Genomic DNA, 24,532 nt, shown 5'->3' on the forward strand with positions numbered 1-24,532 from the left:
CCATGGCCAACTGAGGTAAACCAAAGGACCAACTGGTGTACCAACCACCTCAATCCAAATTCTCATTATAAAAAAAAAAAAGAAAGAAAAAAACATGGGGTGCCTGGGTTGTTCAGTCGATTAAGTGTCTTTCACCTCAGGTCAGGATCTCATGGTTCATGAGTTTGAGCCCCACATAGGGCTTTGTGCAGACAACTCAGAGCTTTGGTTTCTCTCTCTCTCTCTCTCTCTCTCAAAAATAAATAAACGTTTTAAAAAATTAAAAAAACAAAAAACAAAAAAGAACCCAGCAGTGGTAATGAAGTCTCACTATACAAGTAAATCGAGGAGGGGGTTAAGGCTCATGCAGCTGCTTTAATAAAAGCAGATGATTCATATTCGCAAACAAATAGTGCAAATAAGGCAGATGTTTCATATTTGCAAAGCAATGCATGCAGGTCTCAAAGACCAGTGACCGAGAAATCATAGGCCAAACACTAAAAGATTCACCAAACAACCCACAACAAAGTAAGTTGCTAAAAATGAAATTAAAATAGCAGTAATTTATCCAAGATTCCACTACAGGCAGGTGATGTCACACAGGATGAACTTTGCAGCATGGTCACATAGAGCCTGGCAACCAGAAACATTTATAAAATGTTGAATTCAATCCCTCGTAAACTCCAGTAACAAAAAAAGTTTACTTTATGAATAACACATTTTAGAAGAATCAATAACTAGAATTATTCATATTTAACTAACAAAACATGAGCATTAATGGTTTAAAATTATAATCTGCTCTTGCCATGTCCCAAACTGTCCTCCCTTCTTGCCTTTCCCAAGACACCCAGATCTGAGTATCTGACTTAAGCTACAATAAGATAAAGAGTGTAAAAAACAAGACACTGTTTCATGGTGATCTTTAACACCTCTAGTAAAAGAAATATAAACAACATTTAGGTGATGTCAGAATTTTGCTTAATTTAAACAATGGGGTTATAATCTTGATATTTAAAACTGAAATACTACAGTACGATAATTAAATATCCAACCTTTATCCAACACTATGTGTCAGAAACTGTTCAAAGCCCTTTCAGATATTAACTTAGGTTAATTCTCACGACAACCCTATGATGGAGATGCTATCTAGAGGTAGCATCTTGAGGGATAATGACACTGGAACTCAGAACATGCCAAGTGCAAGGTCATACAGCTGGGAGGTATTGAAGCCAGAAATTAGCCAACTTCTATGACCGGACATAGCCAAGGTTTATGTGTCCAAAGCTGCTGTTTCCTGCTAGCTCACAGAACTCTTTCAGTGATTAATGTATGAGAAGTCCTCAGAACAGTACGTTTTACATGGCAAGCCCTCAATGAACAATAGGTATCACTCCATACTATGAGCATAGGATAAGGCTTTCTAACCATCCAATTTTTAAGAAAATATTTAACAAATTTAACCACAAAATTGTTCTAAACTTTTCCATGGCAAAACACACCATTAGCAAAGTTAAAAGATGATGAATTAGAAGAAAATATTTGCAACATGTAACACAGATAAATGGCTAATGTCCCTAATATTAACATATATATTTTATATATATCTTTATATATGATTACTACATATCTACACATATATTTACATAAAGTATATATTAAGTTTAGAGAAAAAAAGTAAAAATCCTACAGAAAAAAATGGGACAAAAGAAAAAAACAATTTCACACACACACAAAAAAGAGAGAGATGGACCTCAATATATGAGAAAATGTTCAACTTCGTAAGTGAAATGCAAATTAAAACTACATTGAGATACCATTTTTCACCCATCCTATTAGCAAAGATTCAAAAGTTTGACCACTCATTCCCTTGGGGAAGGCTGTAAGGAGACCAGTACCTCTTTCATTGCTAGAGGGAACTCAGAATGCACAACTGCTGTGTAAGGGAGTATCTATACCTTTTGACCCAATAATGCCACTTCTAAGATTCTACCCTGAAGATACACCTCCAACAATGCAAAAATATGTGCAGAAAATTATTCATTGCAGCATTATTTGTAATTACAAAAATACTGGAAGTAGGTGCACCTGGGTGGCTCAGTTGGTTAGGCATCTTACTCTTGATTTCAGCTCAGGTCATGATCTCACAGTCCGTGAATTTGAGCGCCCCATTGGGCTCTGTGCCAGAAGCCTGAAGCCTGTTTGGGATTCTTTCTCTCTCTCCTCTCTCTCTCTGCCCCCCCCCCCATACATTCTATCCACCCACTTCCCTCTCTCTCTCTTTCTCTCTCTCCTTCCCTCCCTCCTTCCCTCCCTCCATCAAAATAAATAAATAAACTTAAAAAAAAAAAAAAACCACTGGAACTACCTACATGCCCCTGAGTTGGAGACTGATTGAATAAACTGTAGAACACATTCAGTGGAGTCTATGCAATTGTGAAAAAAAGATGAGGAGTAAGTCTCTGAACTTATAAGAGTGATTTCCTGGATGCACTATTAAGTGAAAAAGACAAAGTCTAAAATAGCATGTATCATATACTACCTTTTGTGTAAGAAAAAGGGGAAATAAGAAAAAATATATATGTGTTCATTTCTGCAGAGAAAAAGAAACTAGAAATGAAGTTACCCACAAGGAGTTGGGAGAAGGGATACAAGAGGGAGAGATACCCCTTCACATATACCTTTTAGAATAAGTTTGACTTTTAGAAACATATTAATGTTCTACATATTCAAAAAAGAAAACAAGTAAGAATAGAAAAAAAATGATAGGCATTATTAACACTACTTTAGCTCACTTCAACATGTTTTAGTCTTCATAAACGTTGAAAATAACATATCATATAATCTCTTTCTTTTTCAGAGGCAGAGTTCACAGAGAAGCAGAATAACTTTCTAGTGTTTACAAAGGAAATTAGCAAAAGAGTCCAAGACATTCTCCCTCAATTTCCAATTCAAGACTAAATCCACCAGATAGCAGAGTTTCACTGTGAACTCGATGTGACAGAGGAGGGGAGGAAAGGAGAAGGCAGGAGATGAGAGGAGGGAGGGATGGAAAGGAGAGGAGAAAGAAGAAAAGAAAATGTTCAGGACCCATCATCACTAAAGGAGGTGCCTCTGTGGGGAGAAGGACCAATTTCTAAAAACAGGACCATGTGCCTCCAAGCCCCCAAATCACGTCAACAACTGCAGTTCCAAGTATGAGTTATTGTAAAACCAGTCAGAGAGATGAGATCATGCAGATGAGATCAGTGCTTATGGAAATTACCCCTCAGGTGGCTGACCTCCAACAGTCCCCATTAATATCAACAACTAACACCATTCCTCTCCTAGGGGCAGCCAGCGCAGAGGAGGGGGAGGACTCACAGACAATCTCTAGCTGTGGAGTATATTTCTTGAGCTGGCTTAGATGACCCTAGACTCCAAACCTCCAGCTCTGCTCCTATGGCAGAACAAAGAAGAGAATCAGAACCTAGAGAGAGGAACTTCTATGACTCTCCTCATAGGAATATCCTTTGAGGTTTCCTTCCTCACCTTAAACCAGCCATGCACCATCAGAGAACCCTCAGCTGCTTATCCTGAAGGACCCTGTTGACTTGGCTGGAATATTTACCATAACACAACGATTCAACATTCAAGGGCAGTCAACTCAGTTAGAGACTTTTCGTGATAGGTAAAAAAGGCAAAACTGGGGCGCCTGGGTGGCTCAGTCGGTTAAGCGGCCGACTTTGGCTCAGGTCATGATCTCGCGGTCTGTGAGTTCGAGCCCCGCGTCAGGCTCTGTGCTGACAGCTCAGAGCCTGGAGCCTGTTTCAGATTCTGTGTCTCCCTCTGTCTCTGACCCTCCCCCATTCATGCTCTGTCTCTCTCTGTCTCAAAAATAAATAAACGTTAAAAAAAAAATTAAAAAAAAAAAAAGGCAAAACTATGGTCTTCTCTAAAAGTTTATGAGGAAATAGAAGTATTGCCCTAAGTTCCTAGTTTCATGAATAGCTCTTGAGTTAGAAAGCAATAGTTCAGTAGGAATTAGGAGATACTTCTCAAAACTAAAATACAGAAGAAGTCAAGAGTTGATAGGATAATGACCCAGGAACTATTATTTATAAAGGGCCAGACAAGATACATACTTACTGGGTCATGAATTTTCTTTGGAATGGCCATGAATGTAAAATATTTTTAATTTATCATAAGAAAGATGAAAACACTGTTCATAGAAACAAATAGAAAAAGACTCTAAACATAATGTGACTTGGTTTACCTCAAGTGTCAAAATTACATTTAAACAAAAGAAGTAAAATCAGCTCCTTGTAACTCTATCACTCACCTCCTCTGGTAAAAAGCTGATAAAAAACATTTTCTGTACTAAAAGAAAAGTAATCATCCTCAACACCCTTACTCTGTATGATACCGCACATGGAAAGTGCGAACTTACTTCCTGGATTGTTAGTTATTCAGTGTCTTCACTATCGCCTCTAGCCGCTCTTGTGATGACCAGAAGCAGCATCAGAATTCTCAAACCTATTTTTCCCGTTTTTATGTCAATGGAAAAAATACGATGTGTTTTCAACTAGGCTTGGTCTGAGTCTACACTTGAAAAATAGAGCCACAGGCACTATGATTTAAATATCTGAGGAAAACAAGTGGTTTAAATCTCTAATTCACAGGATCTCTAATCCTTATCAAAAACAGTTTTTGTTTTATGGTTCTATTTTTTCTTTCTGACAGCAAAAGAGACTTCATTCAATGATGTAGCTGTTGTTTTGAACAAAAAAACAATGGGTTAGGTTACAAGGCTCCTGGGCCAAGCATGATTTAAGTAAAACAATGCTCTGTTCATAAATGACATTTAAATAATATAATCATGACTCATGCCAAAGCCACTTTAATTTCTTGAAAAATAAAAACAACTACGGTATATTTAAAGGACTTTGGCAAATGTGATGGCAAAAGAAAAAACAGTCTCTGAAATGAGACACTGATTTCATAATGAAAATCATTATACCAAGAAGCTTTTGTCCACTACTTTGAAATACAATTCAGTTCAGCATGTGAAATAATGTGTTTGGGGGAACTCCACTGTGTTGACTTCCATCAGCCACTTTGCCAGCTCAAAAGGTGAGCTGAAGCCACGGGTCCCATTTCCTAGCTAAGAAGAACCTGCCAAGGCCAGGTAGAACCTTTAGTGTTTATAAACAATCACTGAATTATGGAAGTACTTGAGAGATGTTCTGGGCCCAATCTCCACTTTAGGATGATGAACATAAAGCTCAAAGAAATTAATATTGACAGTAATTCATTCATCCAGTCTGTATTTATGGAGTTGCCTATATAGTGACACAATGGTGAGAAGATTAAACACGGTGCCCACTGTCAGGGAGCTTACCTTCTAGCGAAGAACACACACAGATAACAGGCAAACAAGATAATTTTAAATAATGTTAAATGTGGTGAAGAAGGGGCACCTGGGCAGCTCAGTTGGTGAAGCGTCCAACTTCAGCTCAGGTCGTGATCTCACGATCTGTGGGTTCAAGCCCCGCATCAGGCTGACTGCTCAGAGCCTGGAGTCTGCTTCGGATTCTGTGTCTCCCTCTGTCTCTGACCCTCCCCTGCTCGTGCTCTGTCTCTCTCTTGCTCTCTCAAAAATAAATAAACATTAAAAAAAAATTTTTTTGGAAGTGTGGTGAAGAAAATGAAATGGAGTCATATAAATGAGAGTTTCTAAATGGAAAGGAAAGGCCATTCTGAGGGAAATGCCACCTAAATGATGAGAAGGAGCCAAGCCATGGAAAGACCAGGGAAGAGGATCCCAGGAGAAAAAAGAGCAAGGTGAGAGACCCTGAAGCACCATGGGGCTGCGAGTGAGTGTTCCAAATGTAGCCAAGAGTGAGCCAAGGGAGGGCAGCCTCAGGCAAGGTGAGAGAGGGAGGCAAGGCCAGTTCACCCACTGGAGAACCCATTAAAGAATTTTAAGCAAGGAAGTGACATGATTTTAACATTTTCAAAACATCCCTTTTATTATATGGGGAGCCTGTATTGAAGGGGAATGGGCATAGCAGAGAGGCTTTCCAAAGGGAAGCCACTGGAGTTGTCCAGGTGAGCAGTGACAGTATTTGAATGGAAGGATTCACCACGGGATGGAGACAGTAGAAGAATTTCATATTTGCTTTTGAGGCAGATGGACAAGACTTACTTGCTGACTGTGGAACCTAACTCCCTGGTCAGATGCAACTAACTATACTATGCCTAAGAGTTATTGGGTGTTTACTGTGTTAAAGTATGAAAATGTTTTATTTAACCTTCAAAACAGCCCCATGAAGTGGGTATTTTATTAGCCCTGTCTTATGGGTGGGAAAATGAGGCTGGGGGAAACCAGCCTAACATTACAATCCATAAAGCATATAAAATATGGAATTATGTGGCATTTTCTAAAATATTTTGCTTTATTTCATTAAATTATCCCAAAGAATATGTACCAAATTATAAAGCAACAGTCTAGTTCCTATGTGCTTTCTACTTGAAGTCAGTCACACCACATTTTGAATACATCAGAATCTTGTTTTCAAACAGTACAGAGTTAAATTATGACAATCCCAAATATTCTTCATCTCCTTTAATATAACCATTATGGCAATGTGTAAAATCTCATTTGTTTTTAGCATGGCACTGACTACCACAGGGAGCACTTGGTGCCACTTCCTAACCCTAATTATGATAGGACTTGAAAATATAAGCTCTTGTGTTTAAATACGAACGATCTACAAATACATGTATGAAGGAGGATAATTTAAAGTTTATTTATTTATTTTTGAGACAGCGTGAGAGAGAACAAGTAGGGGAGGGGCAGAGGGAGAAGGAGACAGAGAACCCCAAGCAGGCTCTGCACTGCCAGCACAAAGCCTGACACGGAGCTCGAACTCATGAACCATGAGATCATGACCTGAGCTGAAATCAAGAGTCAGACGCTAAACCAACTGAGCCACCAAGGCGCCCCTGAAGGAGGATAATTTTAAATGGGCAGCTCTGTCTGGAAAGAACCAATTGCTAGATCTTTGAGGACTTCCTGGAAGACCTAACCACATTTGAGGCCTGCAGGGCCTGTCTCTAATCTGAGGGAAAATATACCACTATCTCTTTCCCCCACAGCAGCACCCACGTCACACCCCGCTCTGATTCCAGTCCCTGGCCCTCCTCAGTTTATCCTCTCACGCAGCCTATGGCTCCTGACTCACAAACCCCTTCCTCTCTCTTAGCCCTTGTCTGTGCCAGCCTACCCCAGGGAGAGCTTTGGACACTGGCCAGCTTTTCCTCTTTGCTCCCACATCTTACAGCTCACTCTGGTCTAACCTGACACTTCAGATTCTAACCTTTGCTGTCTTCTTCCCTATAGGAGCCCACATTCCTCTCTTACTATTTTATCAGAAGCCCCATTGAGACCTCTTGCACATTGGCCATACTCAAGCATCTTGGCCAATTCCTGGACCTTTTCCATCCTAAGCTTACTGCTTTTAACAATCTAAGAACATTGCAAAGTAAAGTTATCCCCTATAGGTCTGAGGAAGAGCATGAATTCCAGAACAAGATCACCTGGGAGTAAACAGGGGTAAGTTATATAACCATCCTGTGCCTCAGTTTCCTCATCTGTAAAATGGTAGAAGTGACAGTACACCCACCTCCTAGTGTTTTTGGGAAGAAGTAAACGAAAACACTTGTAAAACATTTAAACAGGGTTAGTTATTACCATTATTACATAAAATTTTGTTCAGGATAAACACGTCCCTACATAATGAGGGAACCTGGAAGAAAAGCTCACATCAAAATAGTGTCTTTAAGCTTTCTAATTCTTAACTGTGGAGAAGTTAACAAAACCTAACAGCTGGCCTCTATTTGCATTTAACCCATTCATTCTAAAAAAAAAAAAAAAAACAATAACAAAACACTTGGGAGTTTAAAAGTGTGGACTCGATTTTTTGATTATACTGAACAAGGATTTTTTTTAGCATTTTGCATAAACCACTCTAATCCTCACGAGTTTGATGGCAGCAGGTATCCCAAATTGTAACGAGAGATAAACTCAGCCACACAGAGATTTGGCTAGAAGTTCCCTAACATGGAAAAGCAAAAGCGAGACTGAAACTTTGGGTGGTTGGCTTCTGGAGTATTTGAGGAAATCAAATTTACATTATTCTTGTTAAAAATGTTTTTGCAGGGGGCGCCTGGGTGGCGCAGTCGGTTAAGCGTCCGACTTCAGCCAGGTCACGATCTCGCGGTCCGTGAGTTCGAGCCCCGCGTCGGGCTCTGGGCTGATGGCTCAGAGCCTGGAGCCTGTTTCCGATTCTGTGTCTCCCTCTCTCTCTGCCCCTCGCCCGTTCATGCTCTGTCTCTCTCTGTCCCAAAAATAAATAAAAACGTTGAAAAAAAAATTAAAAAAAAATGTTTTTGTTGTTCTCTAAGTATGGACTGTAAGAGCATGGACTCTCAGGCCAGGCAAGGAGTTCAAATCCCATCTCCGCCACTCACTTGCTACGTGACCCTGGGAAAGTTACCTTTCCTGTGTCTCAGTTTCCTCATCTGTAAAAATAGGGGGACAATACTAACACTGTGAGCATTAAATGAGGTATTAGGTGCAAAGGGCTTAGAACACTGCCTGGCACATATAAGCACTCAGCTAATGATAACTGTTGTTATTTGCAAGTTGCAGGCACAAAGCATCTGGTGTCTGGGAACAGACACCTCTCAAGGAGTCAGGGGAGAGTAATCCCCAGTGTGGCATTTTCTGAGGGGCCAGCAGGGCCTCCCCATGCAAACTGTTCCCTCCTAACTCCCACCTACTTGACACTTTAAACGCACTGAGAAGGTGCCCGCCCCATGACACCACATGTGTTTATGTATAGACTGTCTTCACTGAACAGAGAATTTCTTGAGAAGAAAGGCCCTGACCTCCTCTGTTTCCTTAGCAGTGGAACTGACACTGGCACTAACAGATGCTCCATAAATGTGGGATGAATAAATGAACAATCAGTCCTCTAGATGTTTAGTAGCTTTAAATTTTAAGCCCCTTATTAAAATACAAGCCCCTCTAGGGGCGCCTGAGTGGCTCAGGTGGTTAAGTGCCATTACTTCAGCTCAGGTCATGATCTCACAGCTCATGAGTTCGAGCCTTGCATCTGGCTCCGTGCTGACAGCTCAGAGCCTGAAGCCTGCTTCAGGTTCTGTGTCTCCTTTTCACTGCCCCTCCCCCACTCACACTGTGTGTGTGTGTGTGTGTGTGTGTGTGTGTGTGTGTCTCAAAAATAAACATTAAAAAAAAAAAAATACAAACCCCCCTAGACACTAACTCCTTAAACATGTTAGCAGCAATTTGTGACAATTACATCTTCCCATTGCTCATTCTTTTAGCACATTTCAGCACCATCTAGTCCTACAACCACAGAGCAAGGACAAATCACTTTATTCTGAAATATGGCATAGGGTGAACTCTGCCTAAAAAAAAAAAAAAAGGTTTTACAAATAAAAGCATATTTCTAAAATGCTTACCTTGCCTCATAAATGAAAGGGCTTTTTCTTTTAAGTTTTCTGTCAGTTGTTTCTTTTTAGTTAGGTAATCCAAAACATAAATATTTGGAGCAAAATTTATCATATTCTGTTCACCACAGCCATAAGGCATCCGAATCAATGAGGCCAAGCCATTGATGGAAGAACCAAGGATATCCCCTGAAAGCACAAGATATTCAATACATTCAGCAAATACTCAATAACTGTACCTCCTGGTGGCAATGAGACTCCCATTAAGTACAGAAGGCATCGGACACTGACGCAATAGTTATTCCACTGCTTGGAACAGAGTACAAACATTACATCAAACTTTTAGGAAGACTGGCCAAATAACTGATAACACAGTGGCAATGAACTTGTAAATTATGTGACACATTAGACTCTTAGCTCAGTTAAAGATGTGGCATACACTAGGCAAAAAATAAGTTTAAAAAATAATTCTTGGACAAAAATATGTCAGGGATTGATCATCAGGAAACCATCATTTTTATATAGGAAAGGAATGTTTTATTAGTAGTATTCTTCACATAGCTAGAACCTCATTCTGATTTCTTACTAAGACACTATAAGATTTTTTAAGGGCAAGGCTTAGAGTAGTTTTCACTGTGTTCTATTTAGCAACAACAAAGTAGAATTAACCAGTCAAAGTCTTTCAATGAATATCACAGTCAAAAAGGATTAGGAATAGTCTTCAAAGTTAGTAATCTAAAATTAAACAAAATGCATGTTTAAGAGACACCTCTATCCAAATTCTAATACCATGACTGGGGAAACAAGTAAAAATTCAGAAATACAGAGGCTGAGTTCTAATTCTGACCCCGCTGTGGTTGAGCTGTATGGAGAAGAACATTCTTCTGTCTATTATTATATTTTAGAAATTTACACCATTCCAAGTCCAAATACTTAGTGAGCATCTAATCCTAAAATAAAATTTTTAAAAATGAATCTAAAAAATAAAGCCCTCTTTTAAATGAATAAGCTGCAGCCATGCTAGCATATGATGTCTTAAAGTTTAGATGTTAACACCCGTTAACACGTTAACAGATGTTAACAGAAAAATAGAGGTTATATTATTACCACTTATGCTTTTATGGTTTCTAATATTTAAAATGAACATAAACTTAGATTCTCCATATTCAAAGAAGCAAACTAATATTCACACTAATATTCTGGGCTACTAAATAGATTTTTTTTAATAAATATCATATAGGACCACCTGGGTGACTCAGTTGATTAACTTCAGCTCAGGTCAGGATCTCACAGTTTGTGAGTTTGAGCCCCATGTCAGGTTCTGTGCTGAAAGCTCAGAGCCTGGAGCCTGCTTCAGATTCTGTGTCTCCCTCTCTCTCTCTGTCCCTCCCCTGATCACACTCTGCCTCTCTGTCTCTCTCAAAAATGAATAAACATTAAAAAGAAATTTTAAAAAATGTATCATATAAAAATACAACTTGAAAAGCCATTCTTTGCGCCACGGTTAAAAATCAAACCTCAACAGTATTTCAGTAACCAAAGATAGATTCATTCAATGTAAGAAGTGGTGGTATACATTTGAAATTCAAGTCTTCTTCCCTTTGTGTGTATGTGTGTATATGTGTGCATGTGTATTGCATCCCCTGTGTGCGTGCTGCACCTCCCAGCATCACAACACTGTGGGAGAATTTATTCCTCTAAGTAGAGAGGTTATTTAATTCTTCTTAAGAATTATACCCAAGGTGAACGAGCCCCATTTGGGGCTCCATGCTGTCAGCACAGACAGAGCCTGCTTCAGATTCTCTCTCTCTCTCTGCCCCTTCCCTGTTCTCTCTCTCTCTCTCTCTCTCTCTCTCGCTCTCTCAAAATAAATAAATAAATACTAATTTTTAAAAAAGAATTAGGGAAGCCTGGGTGGCTCAGTTGGTTGAGTGTCCGACTTCGGCTCATGTCACGATCTCACAGTTCATGAGTTCGGGCCCCGCATCAGGCTCTGTGCTGACAGATCAGAGCCTGGAGCCTGCTTCGGATTCTCTGTCTCCCTCTCTCTCTGCCCCTCCCTTGCTTGCACTCGGTCTCTCTCTATCTCTCTCAAAAATAAATAAACATTAAAAAAAAATTTTTTTAAGAATTATATTCAAGACTCCCAAAAAGTCCTCTATGGAGGGCTTGGTTGTTGGAGTTATAATGGAAAACACTACACCTACAGATGAGATTTAAAATAACTTCTGAAAAAGTGCCTTAGGTCCTGACATCTTGAAGACCTAACAAACTATTTATATTCGTTAATCTTCATTAATCTAAACATTTCCTTCGGTTATTTGTAAAGCACAACTATATAAACAAATCGTTTGTGTGGAAGCTCTGTTTAACAGCTGATGCAAAAACACACTTAGGTTGCCAGAAGGTGACTAGGACAGGGTGAAGTCAGTGGCTTGCTTCCTGTTATAAAGGTTATCTGTGTCCTGCACAGAGAACTGCTCTAGGCAAGAGAGCTCAGCGTTTGGTCATCAGAAGCACTTGTGGAGCCTTTTCAAAATATACACACCCTAACCATAGCTCAAGAAATGCTGATTGCGTAGGTCAGAAGTGCAGCTCTTACAAAGCTCCACACAAGATTCTGATATTATCAGTGGTTGAAAGCCACAGAAGCCAGAAGCTCTGCCCTTAGAAATACTCCCTCCCTTGGGGCCCCTGGGTGGCTCAGTAGGTTGAATGTCTGACTTCGGCTCAGGTCATGATCTCATGGTTTGTGGATTCGAGCCCCGAGTCGGGCTCTGTGCTGACAGCTCAGAGCCTGGAGCCTGCTTCAGATCCTGTGTCTGCCTCTCCCTCTGCCCCTTGCCCACTCATGCTCTGTCTCTCAAAAATAAAAATTGGAAAAAAAAAATTTTTTAATTAAAAAAAAAAAGAATCCCTCCCTCAAGCCACATTATAAATGAGCGCTGCTAGTCAAAGAGTGATCTTCACACACATCAGAAGCATCAACATCAACTGGGAGCTTGCTAGAAATGCATAATCCAAGGCTCCACCCCAGGCCTACTAAACCAACATCTTCCTTTAAACAAGATCCCCACGTGGGGCACCTGGGTGGCTCAGTTGGTTGAGGGTCCAACTTCGGCTCAGGTCATATCTCACAGCTTGTGAGTTCAAGCCCTGCATCAGGCTCTGTGCTGACAGCTCAGAGACTGGAAGCCTGCTTCAGATTCTGTGTCTCCCTCTCTTTCTGCCCTTCCCACACTCACGCTCTGTCTCTCTCTGTCTCAAAAATAAAGAAACATTAAAAAAAAATTTTAAACAAGATCCCCACGTGATTCAGATGCACACTGAGATTGAGAACTGGTCTAGGTAGAACACCTATCTGCTAGTCTTTCTACTGTAATCAGTAGTTGGTACCAACTAAAAACTTTAGCAACCTCTTCTCATTAGGACTAAATTAGAAAATACATCTATAATAGATAACAAATGTGTTATACACACACACACACACACACACACACACATATATACACATAAACCTGGAGTCATGGCAATATATTGTATTCTTACCAATTGCAGTGATCTGAACTCTTTCACTACCACTCACTGTGTTGGGAGGAAATGAGAAACTCAAAGTTTTCAGGGGAGTTTGTAATTTGTGGACAGCCAAGTCTAACAAGATGGATTGTGAATACAATTTTTCTATTCCTTCAGCCTGTTGGAAAAAAGGAACATGATTAACATGGTCTCCACTCATCCGTCTACAGAGAGTTTTATGCAAATAAGATAAACATCTTGCCTGCAGTGTCTGCACTATGTGTACATTAGGTAAATACCTACCATTTTTGATTCCTGCTTCAAATCTGTTAATAAATGCTTACTTTCTAATTAAAGTAGATAAAACATTTCATGAAATAGCAATTGAGAGGTGCCTGGATGGCTCAGTCGGTTAAGCATCCAACTTCAGCTCAGGTTATGATCTCACAGTTCGTGAGTTCAAGCCCCATGTGGGGCTCTGTACTGACAACTCAGAGACTGGAACCTGCTTCAGATTCTGTGTCTCCCTCTCTCTCTGCCCCTCCCCCTCTTGCATTGTCTTTCTTTCTCTCTCTTAAAAATAAATAAACATTTAATAAAGTTAAAAAAAAAGAAATAGCAATTGAAATGATAAAGGAGAAGATGAAAAGGTAATGATAAAAACTCTCTGAGGTAAATCCTATTATTATCCAAAGAGAGATTTAAAAAGAGAGAGAGAGAGATCAAACTCCTTGCCCAAAGTCACACTTGACAGAGCTGGCATTTGAACCTAGGGCTGTCTCACCCCAGGACACAAGTGCTTACCCACCAGGCTGAGTTTTTCTGCATAATGCCTTCTCTAAAGAAAAATCTACAAAATTGCTTCTAACTATACATTCAAAATACATACAACTGTAGATTCAAAATCTACATATCAACTTGGCATGTTTTTTTTTATTTTTTTAATGTTTATTTAATTTTAAGAGAGAGAGAGAGACAGAGTATAAGCAGGGGAGGGGCAGAGACAGAGAGGGAGACACAGAATCTGAAGCAGACTCCAGGTTCCCAGCTGTCAGAACAGAGCCTGACACAGGGCTCGAACCCACGAATCATGAGATCATGACCTGAGCCGAAGTCAGACGCTTAACTTACTGAGCCACCCAGGTGCCCCTCAACTTGGTGTGATTTGATAGGACCCTAATGTAAAACAGTTTGTAAATGTAATTAATTGACTGCAAAAGAGATTTGCTATATAGACATATCATAAATTTGAAGAGGAAATGGATGATTACTTCCAAAACATATTATGTATCTTTACACACAGATGAGATAACAATTAGACAATACCAGGGTGGAGGAGATGACCTACTAGATCTTGCCAACAAATTTAACCAAGAGAAAAACCATCTTCTGTTTCCTTTTTAATTATATATTTCCGTTTCAATTATTCAAGACTTCAAACATTTACCTTTACTAAAATCCTCTGGGTGACAGCATCAGAAGCAGCAGGTGAAATGGCCGTGACTGTGATTGGAATTTCCCCCAGGTGTGTTGGCTTGACTGGGAAAACAACAGTTGCCCCATCCTCACTGGGAACCAGAATGGTCTGCTGGTGTCCGGTCGCATTTATTTCATTTAAAGCCATTAGAATATCAAATTTGTCACTTTTCTCAATGATTACTTGAACCTGGAAGGAAAATTATCAAAAGTTTTGTATAATAAACGCTCATAAGTAAAGTGTTGCTTTAACCACATCAAGTGCTATTAAATCCATGAGGCTCAAGACTGGAGAAATAGGAGACAGAGATTCAGCCAAGAAGAGGATGAGAAGGTTATCAGGGAAAACTTCATTTTCCTATGTTCTCCTCATCCACTTCAAGATTTGTGGGAAAAGGGCACTCTTCGGTTCCATTTCTAACATTAAACTCCCACTAACATTAAATTCTGTCATCATCCGAAGGCTTTGAGTGGGAAGGATGTGCCCAGAAAGGTTATTTCATGTCACAGTATTGCCACAAGCCTGATTTAACTGCATCATCCAAGGACACTGGTCCCATTAGAAAAACCTAAGACAAACAGGATGCAGGGTTATTACATCTTTTGAGAGTCTTGGCTAAAATTATCCCAAGGAAAGAATGATGCAGACATCAGTCCTAAAGCATATGTTGGTTGTAAACTTGTGTAAAGTCTGTCAAAGTTGCCAGTCTTGCCAAGGATGGCATTTATCTAGGCCTTACACTTCATGAATTGTTTTCCATTTATTTTCTCATCTTTTTCTCAAAATACTTTGTGTAGAAACAAGAATTATCATTCCCATTTTACATTAAGTTATTTGCTGGTAAGGGGTAGAGTGGGACATCGAATCCAGGCCTTCTGATTCCAGATCTTCTGCTCTTTTCAAAGTACCATTGTTGACTACGTTAAAAAGTACAATTTAAAAATAATTTACAAACATAGTGCTTAATGAGATTGTGGCATTTTCACTTAACGAAGTTAATAACATAGTCCTACTTACTCTGGGGGGAAAGAATTAATCACTTGGTTAGCACTACAATGGGCACAACACAAACGGTGGCCTAAGCCTGCCTTCCAGGGAACTGACTAGCTAAGGAAACATTAGGCACATGACTCAAAACACAAAGCCTTGTTTTGAATATGTTGTATTCAAAACAAAATACATTATAAAAACATGGAAACAACCTAGAACAGAATGGGTGAGGAAAGATATCCTAGTTTTATGCCAGGTCTTGAGAGGAATAAGTCAAGGAGCACAGAATGGCAGTGTAAAGGGGCAATGTCTCTAGATGTGGGGAAGGCTGGGAAACAGCACAGGGAGTCAGGAAAGACACAGACCTGCCTCACATACAGTAAGGAAGTTACGTGGCTCAAGTAGAAAACATGTGCAAGAAATTAAGAAAGGACAGACACACTAATACAATCCTTAGACATTAATAAGTAGAAGAAATTACTGACAAAGTGTGTTTATTTTCAATCTCTCAGAAATGTATAGAATGCTTACATGCCCAGATGCCCAAACATTAATAACCCTGTGTGTTTTCTCCATTTTTTTCCTGAAGTGTGAATGATTAACAAAACTTTTAATACATTACCTCAGTGGCATCTTTCAAATAATTGAATATGGTTACTTCCAAAGCAAATTCTTCACCTCTGATAACAGAGTAGGGAAGATTCAAAAAAATGAAAAATGGCTGGAAGGCTTGTAGCTGGAAAAAACACAATGAATACATATTTTATTGAAGTCAAAATGCTTCATATTACATGCAATTAAAAGTAAATCTCACAAAACCTATGAAGCCTATAATTTCACATAGAAATGGCCACTTGCCCATCAACAGAAAACAAACAGCAACTTACCCCAAATGAATGATGATGATAAACTGATGTGGCTTATGGTATTTAACATATCAATCACTACATTTTACTAAATGCCTACCAGGATCCAGGAACTTTATTTTTTTATCATTTTATTTTATTTTCATCATGATAATCGGTGTACTGTCTAATCCCCACCCCCTCCATCCATCATCCTCCTACCCATCCTCCCACCCATCCTCCCACCCATCACCCCTCTGGTAACCATCTGTGCTATAGTTAAGAGTCTGTTTCTTGGTTGTCTATCTGGTTTTTTTTTTTTCCTTCACTCATTTGTTTTGTTTCTTACATTGTACATATGAGTGAGATGATATGGTATTTGTCTTTCTCTGACTGATTTGACTTAACATTATACTCTCTAGCTCTATTCATGTTGTTGCAAATGCCAAGATTTCATTCTTTTTTCTGGCTGAATAATATTTATATATATACACACATATATACACATATGTACACATATACCACATCTCCTTTATCCATTCATCTATCATTGGACACTTGGGTTGCTCCCATAGTTTGGCTATTGCAAATAATGCTGCAATAAACATGGGAGTGCATATGTCCCTTTGCTTTAGCATTTTTGTATTTTGGGGGGGGGGGGGTAAATATCCAGTAGTGTGATTCTTGGATCATAACGTTCTACTTTTAGTTTTTTGAGGAACCTCCATATTGTTTTGCACAGCCAAATTGGCTGCACCAATTTGCATTCCCACCAACAGTGCAAGAGTGTTCCGTTTTCTCCACATCCTTGCCAACACTTGTTGTTTCTTGTATTGTTGAATTTAGCCATTCTGACAGGTGTGAGGTGATAGTTCATTGTAGTTTTGATTTGCATTTCCCTGATGATAAGTGATGTTGAGTATCTTTTCATGTGTCTCCTGGCCATCTGTAACATCTTCTTGGGAGAAACAGCTGTTTATGTCTTCTGCCCATTTTTAATTGGATAATTTGGTTTTGGGGTACTGAGTTTATCAGTTCTTTATATATTTTGTATTTTAACCCTTTATAGGATATGTCATTTGTAAATATCTTCTCCCGTTCAGTAGGTTGCCTTTTAGTTTTATTGAGTGCTTCCTGCACTGTGCAGAAACTTTTTACTTTAATGTGGTCCCAACAGTTTATAGGTACTTTACACAATTTCATTTAATTCTTACAACTCATAGGAGGCAGGTTCTATGCACATATTTTACAGAAAAGAAATCTGAAATCCAGATATATCTGAAACGAGTACAAGATCACATTGGTAGTAAATGAAGGAACCAGAAATGGATCCCAGAATGTCTGATGCCAAAGTCAAGCTCCTGACCTACTGTGCTATAATGACTCCACTAAGTGGCCAAATCAAACAACCCCTGTTTTAGACTCGTGGAAAGTCTAGACGATGTTCTGCTTACTATGTTCTAACATATACATGCACATGTACTTCCTCATTGGTGACCCAATTCTGATACTGTTGGCCAAATCCTTCATGGGAAGCTGAACCCCTACCCTGCCTCTGAAAGCAGCCATTGATTAATTTAGGCCGATGGTTGTCACTGGCAGCAGTAATTTCCTCTAGAGGTTTACTTAGACATTTGTGAAAGTGTCTTAGATTGTCACAATGATTGAGGGGCACCATTGACACATAGTGGGTGAAAGTCTGTAATGCTCAGGACAGAAGAACTGTCCCCTGTCCCTCATGATTCTTGAATATCTCTTCAGACATTCATGTAAAGTACCTTCTTGTAATGACCTGAACTTCAAACCTAATTCCAACTTATATATGAACCCAAATATTGGAAATATATTGCATTTCTCAATACACACTGAATTTTTCATAAATACAGCTATTTTATAAATCAACAGAAGACTGCCCTTTGTTTTGTTTGTAACTTTACCAAAAGTCGTTCAGTTTCAGAAACCGACATCACCACAGGCAGTACTACTCAAGGTGTTTGAGCGGCTGAAACAATACCTATACATCAAACTTGCAGCTATTACACACAGGGTGATTCCATGCCTGGAGTAAACAGTTAAATATGTATGACTCTTAGTGCAGCTATGACTGACAACTTATATACTGTAATATGTATTACTTTATTACAGATTACTTTCCTTTTATTTCTCAATATTTCACTTAAGGCATCATATGGATTTTTTTAATTGAGTATGTAAGTATACTACATTTTCTATGACTTGCATTGTAGATGGTAAAGGGGAAAACAAAATATCTGTTATAAAAAGGGGCTTCAGGTATGACAGAGGTGAGAACTACTGGTCTAAGACCAAACATGTATATTCCTCTCGCCAGCCACTGGGTTAGGAAGTCACATATGCTGCAATCTGACTAGAAATGTGAAGGCATGTCTTCTAGGGGACATCTTGAGAAGTTCTGCTCACCCTTATCAGAGGGACACACAGAAACCCTCTGTCTTCTGGCCTTTGGAAATGGTTGGATTCAGTCAATAATAAACTTTTTATCCAAATCTTAACATGGATGGAACACATTTAGGAGTTCAATACAGCTCACATTCTAAAGTAAACAACTAATAAAAAACAAAAAGGAAAAGCCAAGGAACCTCTAAACACTGAGCAACATCATAAGCAATTGTTTTTTGAAAATCCATTGAAGAGTGGACACTTTTTTTGCTTTGGGTACTTTAACATTTATAAGCAGCTCTTTCATATACTACCTCCACTGGAGTCCTGGTTAGTCCAAGACCTAAGTCCTCAGAGATCACAAATGCGGTAGCCACCCAAGAAGTGATAGAATCAGGCACGGTAACTTCAAAGTCTTGGTAAATCTTGGAACTAAAGTCAAGATAAAAATAAAAATCACAACCCCGAGAACTGACACATTTCCAAAAAAGTCAACATAACCTAAACCATTTTTGGAAGAGTTTTAGTTTTCCAAATTGTTTGCCTATCTAAATTTTTTTGAGTGAGCATGAAACAGCAGATCCCAAATTCTCAAGGACCAGGTCATTTAATAAGGCCATAACACTGCATCCTGACTCGTATTCCATTAAAAGCTTTCAACAATGTTTACACTTTCAGAATGACCATGATTTTCATAAATGTACAGATAATAAATACATATTTTCAAATTTAACTTGATTTATTTCTGTCAATTTACATGAAAGTTTCCCTCCGTATCCTGGTCATGTATTTGTGTGTGCGTGTTTTGAGCTTTGACTTGTGTCTTATTTCAAGTTTCCATACATGGCTGACTATAAAATATATGCATATTTCATGATTCATCTGCTCAGTCATCAGACCAGATAGCACAGGGTTTGTCAACTAAGCTGAGTCCCTCCACCACCTGTGCTGCTTCTCCCTGTGGCTCACGGGGATGTTTTACAAGGAGCTACAAGGCAGAGACAGTAATCGTCAGTACTTTCACCCCAAGGTAACAAGTGTACTCTCAGCAATTTTCTCAAACAAGAACCATGAGACTTCAAGGAAGTTCAAAACACCCTTCGTTAGAAGAAGGTCTATCTTCTCCTTAATGATACTCTCACTGCCCAATTTGCATGTGGCTTTATTATATACTACATTTAAATACACTAAATATCGTTCTAAGATAAAAAACCTCTTGGTCTATTTAGCTTTAACCACAATATGTTTGCACTTAAACATTAGAAAGAACACAAAACTTGTTTAAAAATAACACTAAACAAAATATATATAAGCAAAGAACATGATAAATCTTTACCCCATGTTGGTGTCTAGCCAAATCCAAGTCTCTGGAAAATGCTTTCTGACACGTGGATCGCTAACCGAAGAGAAGTCATGGAAATCTACCAAGTATCCTTCATTTTCCTCCACAAACCTCTCGGCAAGTTCTACGCTGTCATCTAAAAATCAACATTGGCAACTGTTAGGAAAAAAGTCCCTGTAGAGAATGATTATAAACTCAGTCCATGGAATTGCAGCACCTCTCAGCTGAATGGGACTTTAGAGCTCATCTTATCCAACCTTCTCGTTTTACAGATGAGACACCTGAGACCCACAGAAGTCAAGTGACTTACCCAAGGCCCTGTGGCCAGTTACGGCAGCGCCAAAACTTAAAAAAAAAAAAAAAAAAAAAGTTTCCTGCCCATATGGCCAACACCTAAAAAACTACTTACAGTGCAGTTGCTAAAAAATAAGTTAAATCACATTTTTAAAGTTACCTTCAATTTTTCTATTCTTTTTAGCTCCCTGGTGCCAGTTACCAATGGCTATCCCAGCCATAAGATGCCACAATCATCCTGGTTACTAACTTAAAAACAGCCATGTTGCCATACAAACTCTGGGTTACCTACTTCTATTTTTTCAACTTTTCTATAAGTCTATAATTATTTCAAAATAAAATGTAAAAAAAAACCAGACTACAGTCAGTACCAGGGATACAAAGATGAATGCAGGGAGCTTCTTCACTCACAGTCTATTGGAGGAGACAAATAGAAAACTGTAGTAAACATGTTAAGAGTGACACAGACAGGGGTGCCTGGGTGGCGCAGTGGGTTAAGTGTCCGACTTCAGCCAGGTCACGATCTCACGGTCCGTGAGTTCGAGCCCCGCATCGGGCTCTGGGCTGATGGCTCAGAGCCTGGAGCCTGTTTCCGATTCTGTGTCTCCCTCTCTCTCTGCCCCTCCCCTGTTCATGCTCTGTCTCTCTCTGTCCCAAAAATAAATAAACGTTGAAAAAAAAAAATTTAAAAGAGTGACACAGACATATAAAAAATGCCTATTGTGCACAATAATGGCTGATTTTATCCAAAATCTGAATGATGAAAATAGTGTGGCTAGGGGAAAAAAATTCATTTTGCAGGGGTTTTGGGGTTTTTTTATTCTGTTTTCTTTAAGTCTCCAGTTAAAGAGTACCCCACATGGGAAAGGGACACAGGGCAGGTAAGCTAAGTACAAAGGCATGTCCCGAATATGACAGCGAGTATTAGGTAAGAGGGGTGTAAAATGAGAAGAGAAAGAATGGCTAAATCCAGATATTAAATATCCAATCTCCCATGCTGAAACTTAGATTGATCCTTTAAGCAATCTTGACCTATTGAAAGTTTTAGAATAAATTAGAAACATGATCCAGCCCACAGCTCATGTTTTATAATGATAACTCTGGCATCAGTGTGAACAATGGTTTAGAGCTGGAGGAAATAAAAGGTGGGCAAAGCAGGTAAGTTAGGAAGTTATTACAATAGTCAACGAGACACTGACAAGGGCCTGAAGCAAGGAGAGGAGAGGAAGAATAGTCTCAAGAAATGATTCTGCCCTGCCTCTTGGGTGGATGACTTCTGTGTATGCCCATGGCATGCTGACTCTCCCCACCCCAGTCCTCAGCACACTCTTCTATATATTGTTTTGCCCACTAGACCAAGTTGAAATCTCATTGCCTCGTACATACTAGGCATGCAATTAATATCATCACTATCCATTAAATAATGAATGAACGAACTGGATCTGAGGAATAAAATAGTAGGTAATTGCAGACTTATAAGTGCTAAACATGTGTCATACAATTTAAATGTTTTTGAATTTAACATCATAATACCCCTGTAATACCAATAATATTATTAGCACTATATTTCAATTGGAGATTTGAGGTTTAGAAAGGTTAATTGACTTTCTCAGTGTCAAAACACCAGAACTTAAAGGCAGAAGTATTTGATGGCAATCCTTTTCTTAACTACCATGTTATTCCACATCTGACAGAGAGGAAGGAACTAAGGATGTGTTGTGGGTTTCTGATTTAGGCATCTAGGTAAATGTTGATTTCATTAACATAGGTCTGAAATTATATCAATTCAAGGAATCACATATCAATAAAATTATATTAAGGAAAAGCAAGGCTGTAAAGGAAGAGAAGATCATAAACTTGGCTTGTGACATACTGAATTTAAAGCATTTGTGGGATGCAGAAACAGAGGGGTAAGATAAACAGTCAAGATGTTCCAGAGTTTGGGTTAATGAAGAAGATGTCAGGGAAGGACAAGGAAGTAGGGAAGAATGCTACCAAACTGAATAATCATGGTGGTCCAGGCCAAGTACTGGAGGAAAGTGAAAGCAGAAGGAGCCAATAACCCAGAATAACCAGAAGTCAAGACCAAGGAAGATATTTGGTCTCTAGTAAGGACAAAGAAGGCATTCAATAGATTTAAGGGAGTGAGTGAATATCCAAGGTAGAAGGATAGGCATTTGAAATGTTAAAAGTAAAGCAGTGTTCCAGTGATAACGTGACCTTGAGTAACTACTGATGCCATAGTGCTGACTGCAAGATACATTATGTATTTAGGAACCCTGATCCAGAAGAGAAGCAGAAAAATGAATGCCAGTCACTTAAGAAGGTTTCTAGGGACACAGTATGCTAGGAGGAGGATCAAATTTCTTCTGTTAAACAGTGGGGGAAAAAAGGTAGAAGAAAGTTCTTAGGAAATGTAAAGGATACAATAAGTATTACTAACAACAGAATGAGTATTACAGTGGAAATCAGGATTTGATAAGTAAGGATGAAAAAAGATGGGTAAAAGCAGATACCAACAAAGAGAGAATGGAAAAAGATTGCTTAGAAGGTGTCTAGGATGGATTGTTACATGAAGAAAGCTAACCATACCATATTATCTTTAATGCATAGAAATCATAATGACTTCATAAAATTTTTAATACTATAAAATGATCTTTTTGCTTCAGGACAGAGGCTCGGGTATCCTGTAGTGTCAAAAATCAGCCCAAAGCTGGAGAGCCTGGGGCTTAGTGTGGAGTAACTGAGAAGACCTGACAGGAATAGGGAATCCGGGGATACAAATTGTGACAGCCTTACAAGATGATATTAGCATAATGTTACCTAAAGGAAAAGAGAACAACTCCTGGAGTTAACCATTCTCATTTCCACACTTCCTTCAGTCAAAACATTTCACTTCTTCCTAAGCACTCTTATTATTAGTTGGGTAGCAACTCTATTTAGCAACACAGGGAGCTAGGATGTATAGATGTGACCCTGCTCAGGAAGAACTCAGACTGATGAGACATGCACGTGTGCAGGTGCATGCATTCACGCATGCTCACTGCATGTACCAGCATACTTATGGCATCTGGGCTATATGCTAGGTGAACATCAAAATGCCAGAGAACAAAAATGTTTCAAAACTATGTTGTTCCTTTTATCTAATTCCAAAATAACAGCACAGTTTGCAATACAAATTGGAAGCATAGGATCTTCCAATATGCCCCAAAAAATAACCATTTCAAACAACTACAAGGGAGCAAATGGAAATCTAGACAGAAGCCCAGACAAATATTCCATGTCATGGCTCAAATGTACATTAAACTCCAAAGACTTTAGGAAAAGAGAACAGAAAATGAAATCACAATATCCATATCCATTAAACCAGAAAGCATCCATACTTATAAGTAATTTTAAATACCTGAGATGAAAGACTTAAATACTTTGAAAGCACATTGCTAGGTTCTACTTACAAACACCATCAATGTAATCCTTCATAAGGTTTGCATCTGTCAATACCCAGAGGCCACATTCCTAAAAAGAATAATTTAAAATTTTTTTAAAATAAAAGTTTAAATGCTTTGTAAAATGTCACAGCCATCTTCTATACTCTTAATTCACTATTGTTCATTTGTTTTTATGCAGACATGAAAGTTTTGTGTTTTTTTGACTCTATCTCATTTTTGAGAATTTAGGTACATACATGAGCATTCTCTCTCTCCCTCTCATACACAGATACAGATACACACACACACACACACACACACACACACACACACATTTTCCATTTGCTTTTAAAATTGGAAGGATGATTATCTTTCCATTTCAAATTATATTTATATAACACTATACTTCAACAACACATTTAATAAAAGGTTAATCAGATAATTAATTCTGAAGGTGTTTGCAATAGTAAAAGATATTAATATCTTTCCAAATTATATAATAAGCTAAACATACCTGAAAAACTGCAAAAGAATTCATGAACATGCCTAAATAATACCCTGTGTTATAGAGCTCCAACTCATGGACCACCTAAGGAGAAGATAAAATATGTGGAATGAATTGATTTGTATCATACTGTTCTGCCCTCTGTAATATTTCTTGTATGTTACTTAGATAACACACAGCCCACATGCTTATCTAATTTGAAAGTGACACAAATGGAACAAT

At 38.7% G+C, this 24,532-nt stretch overlaps 1 protein-coding gene and 1 long non-coding RNA gene across 6 annotated transcripts in view; one reads left to right on the top strand and one right to left on the bottom strand.

Moving 5' to 3' along the window:
* Positions 1–24,532, bottom strand: part of CD109 (CD109 molecule) — a 173,635-nt gene that overhangs the window by 28,719 nt on the left and 120,384 nt on the right. For all 5 annotated transcript variants that reach the window (XR_008298528.1, XR_003419529.2, XM_053222566.1 and 2 more), the window contains 8 exons: positions 24,320–24,394; positions 23,833–23,893; positions 20,078–20,219; positions 19,056–19,173; positions 16,101–16,214; positions 14,459–14,677; positions 13,045–13,189; positions 9,508–9,684 (listed from right to left, as the gene is read on the bottom strand). Coding sequence is in view for 3 of the 5 variants with exons in the window: in XM_053222566.1 (XP_053078541.1) it covers positions 9,508–9,684; positions 13,045–13,189; positions 14,459–14,677; positions 16,101–16,214; positions 19,056–19,173; positions 20,078–20,219; positions 23,833–23,893; positions 24,320–24,394 (1,051 nt within the window). In the remaining 2 variants the exon portion in view is untranslated. The remainder of the gene's footprint in view (positions 1–9,507; positions 9,685–13,044; positions 13,190–14,458; positions 14,678–16,100; positions 16,215–19,055; positions 19,174–20,077; positions 20,220–23,832; positions 23,894–24,319; positions 24,395–24,532) is intronic.
* LOC128315601 (uncharacterized) lies at positions 3,357–13,550 on the top strand. The gene is made up of 3 exons (XR_008298529.1): positions 3,357–3,646; positions 5,650–5,799; positions 13,189–13,550. It is a non-coding gene; the product is annotated as an uncharacterized LOC128315601 (long non-coding RNA).

This window comes from Acinonyx jubatus, chromosome B2 (assembly GCF_027475565.1).
Source record: "Acinonyx jubatus isolate Ajub_Pintada_27869175 chromosome B2, VMU_Ajub_asm_v1.0, whole genome shotgun sequence".
In the NCBI taxonomy this organism is placed as follows: Eukaryota; Metazoa; Chordata; class Mammalia; order Carnivora; family Felidae; genus Acinonyx; species Acinonyx jubatus.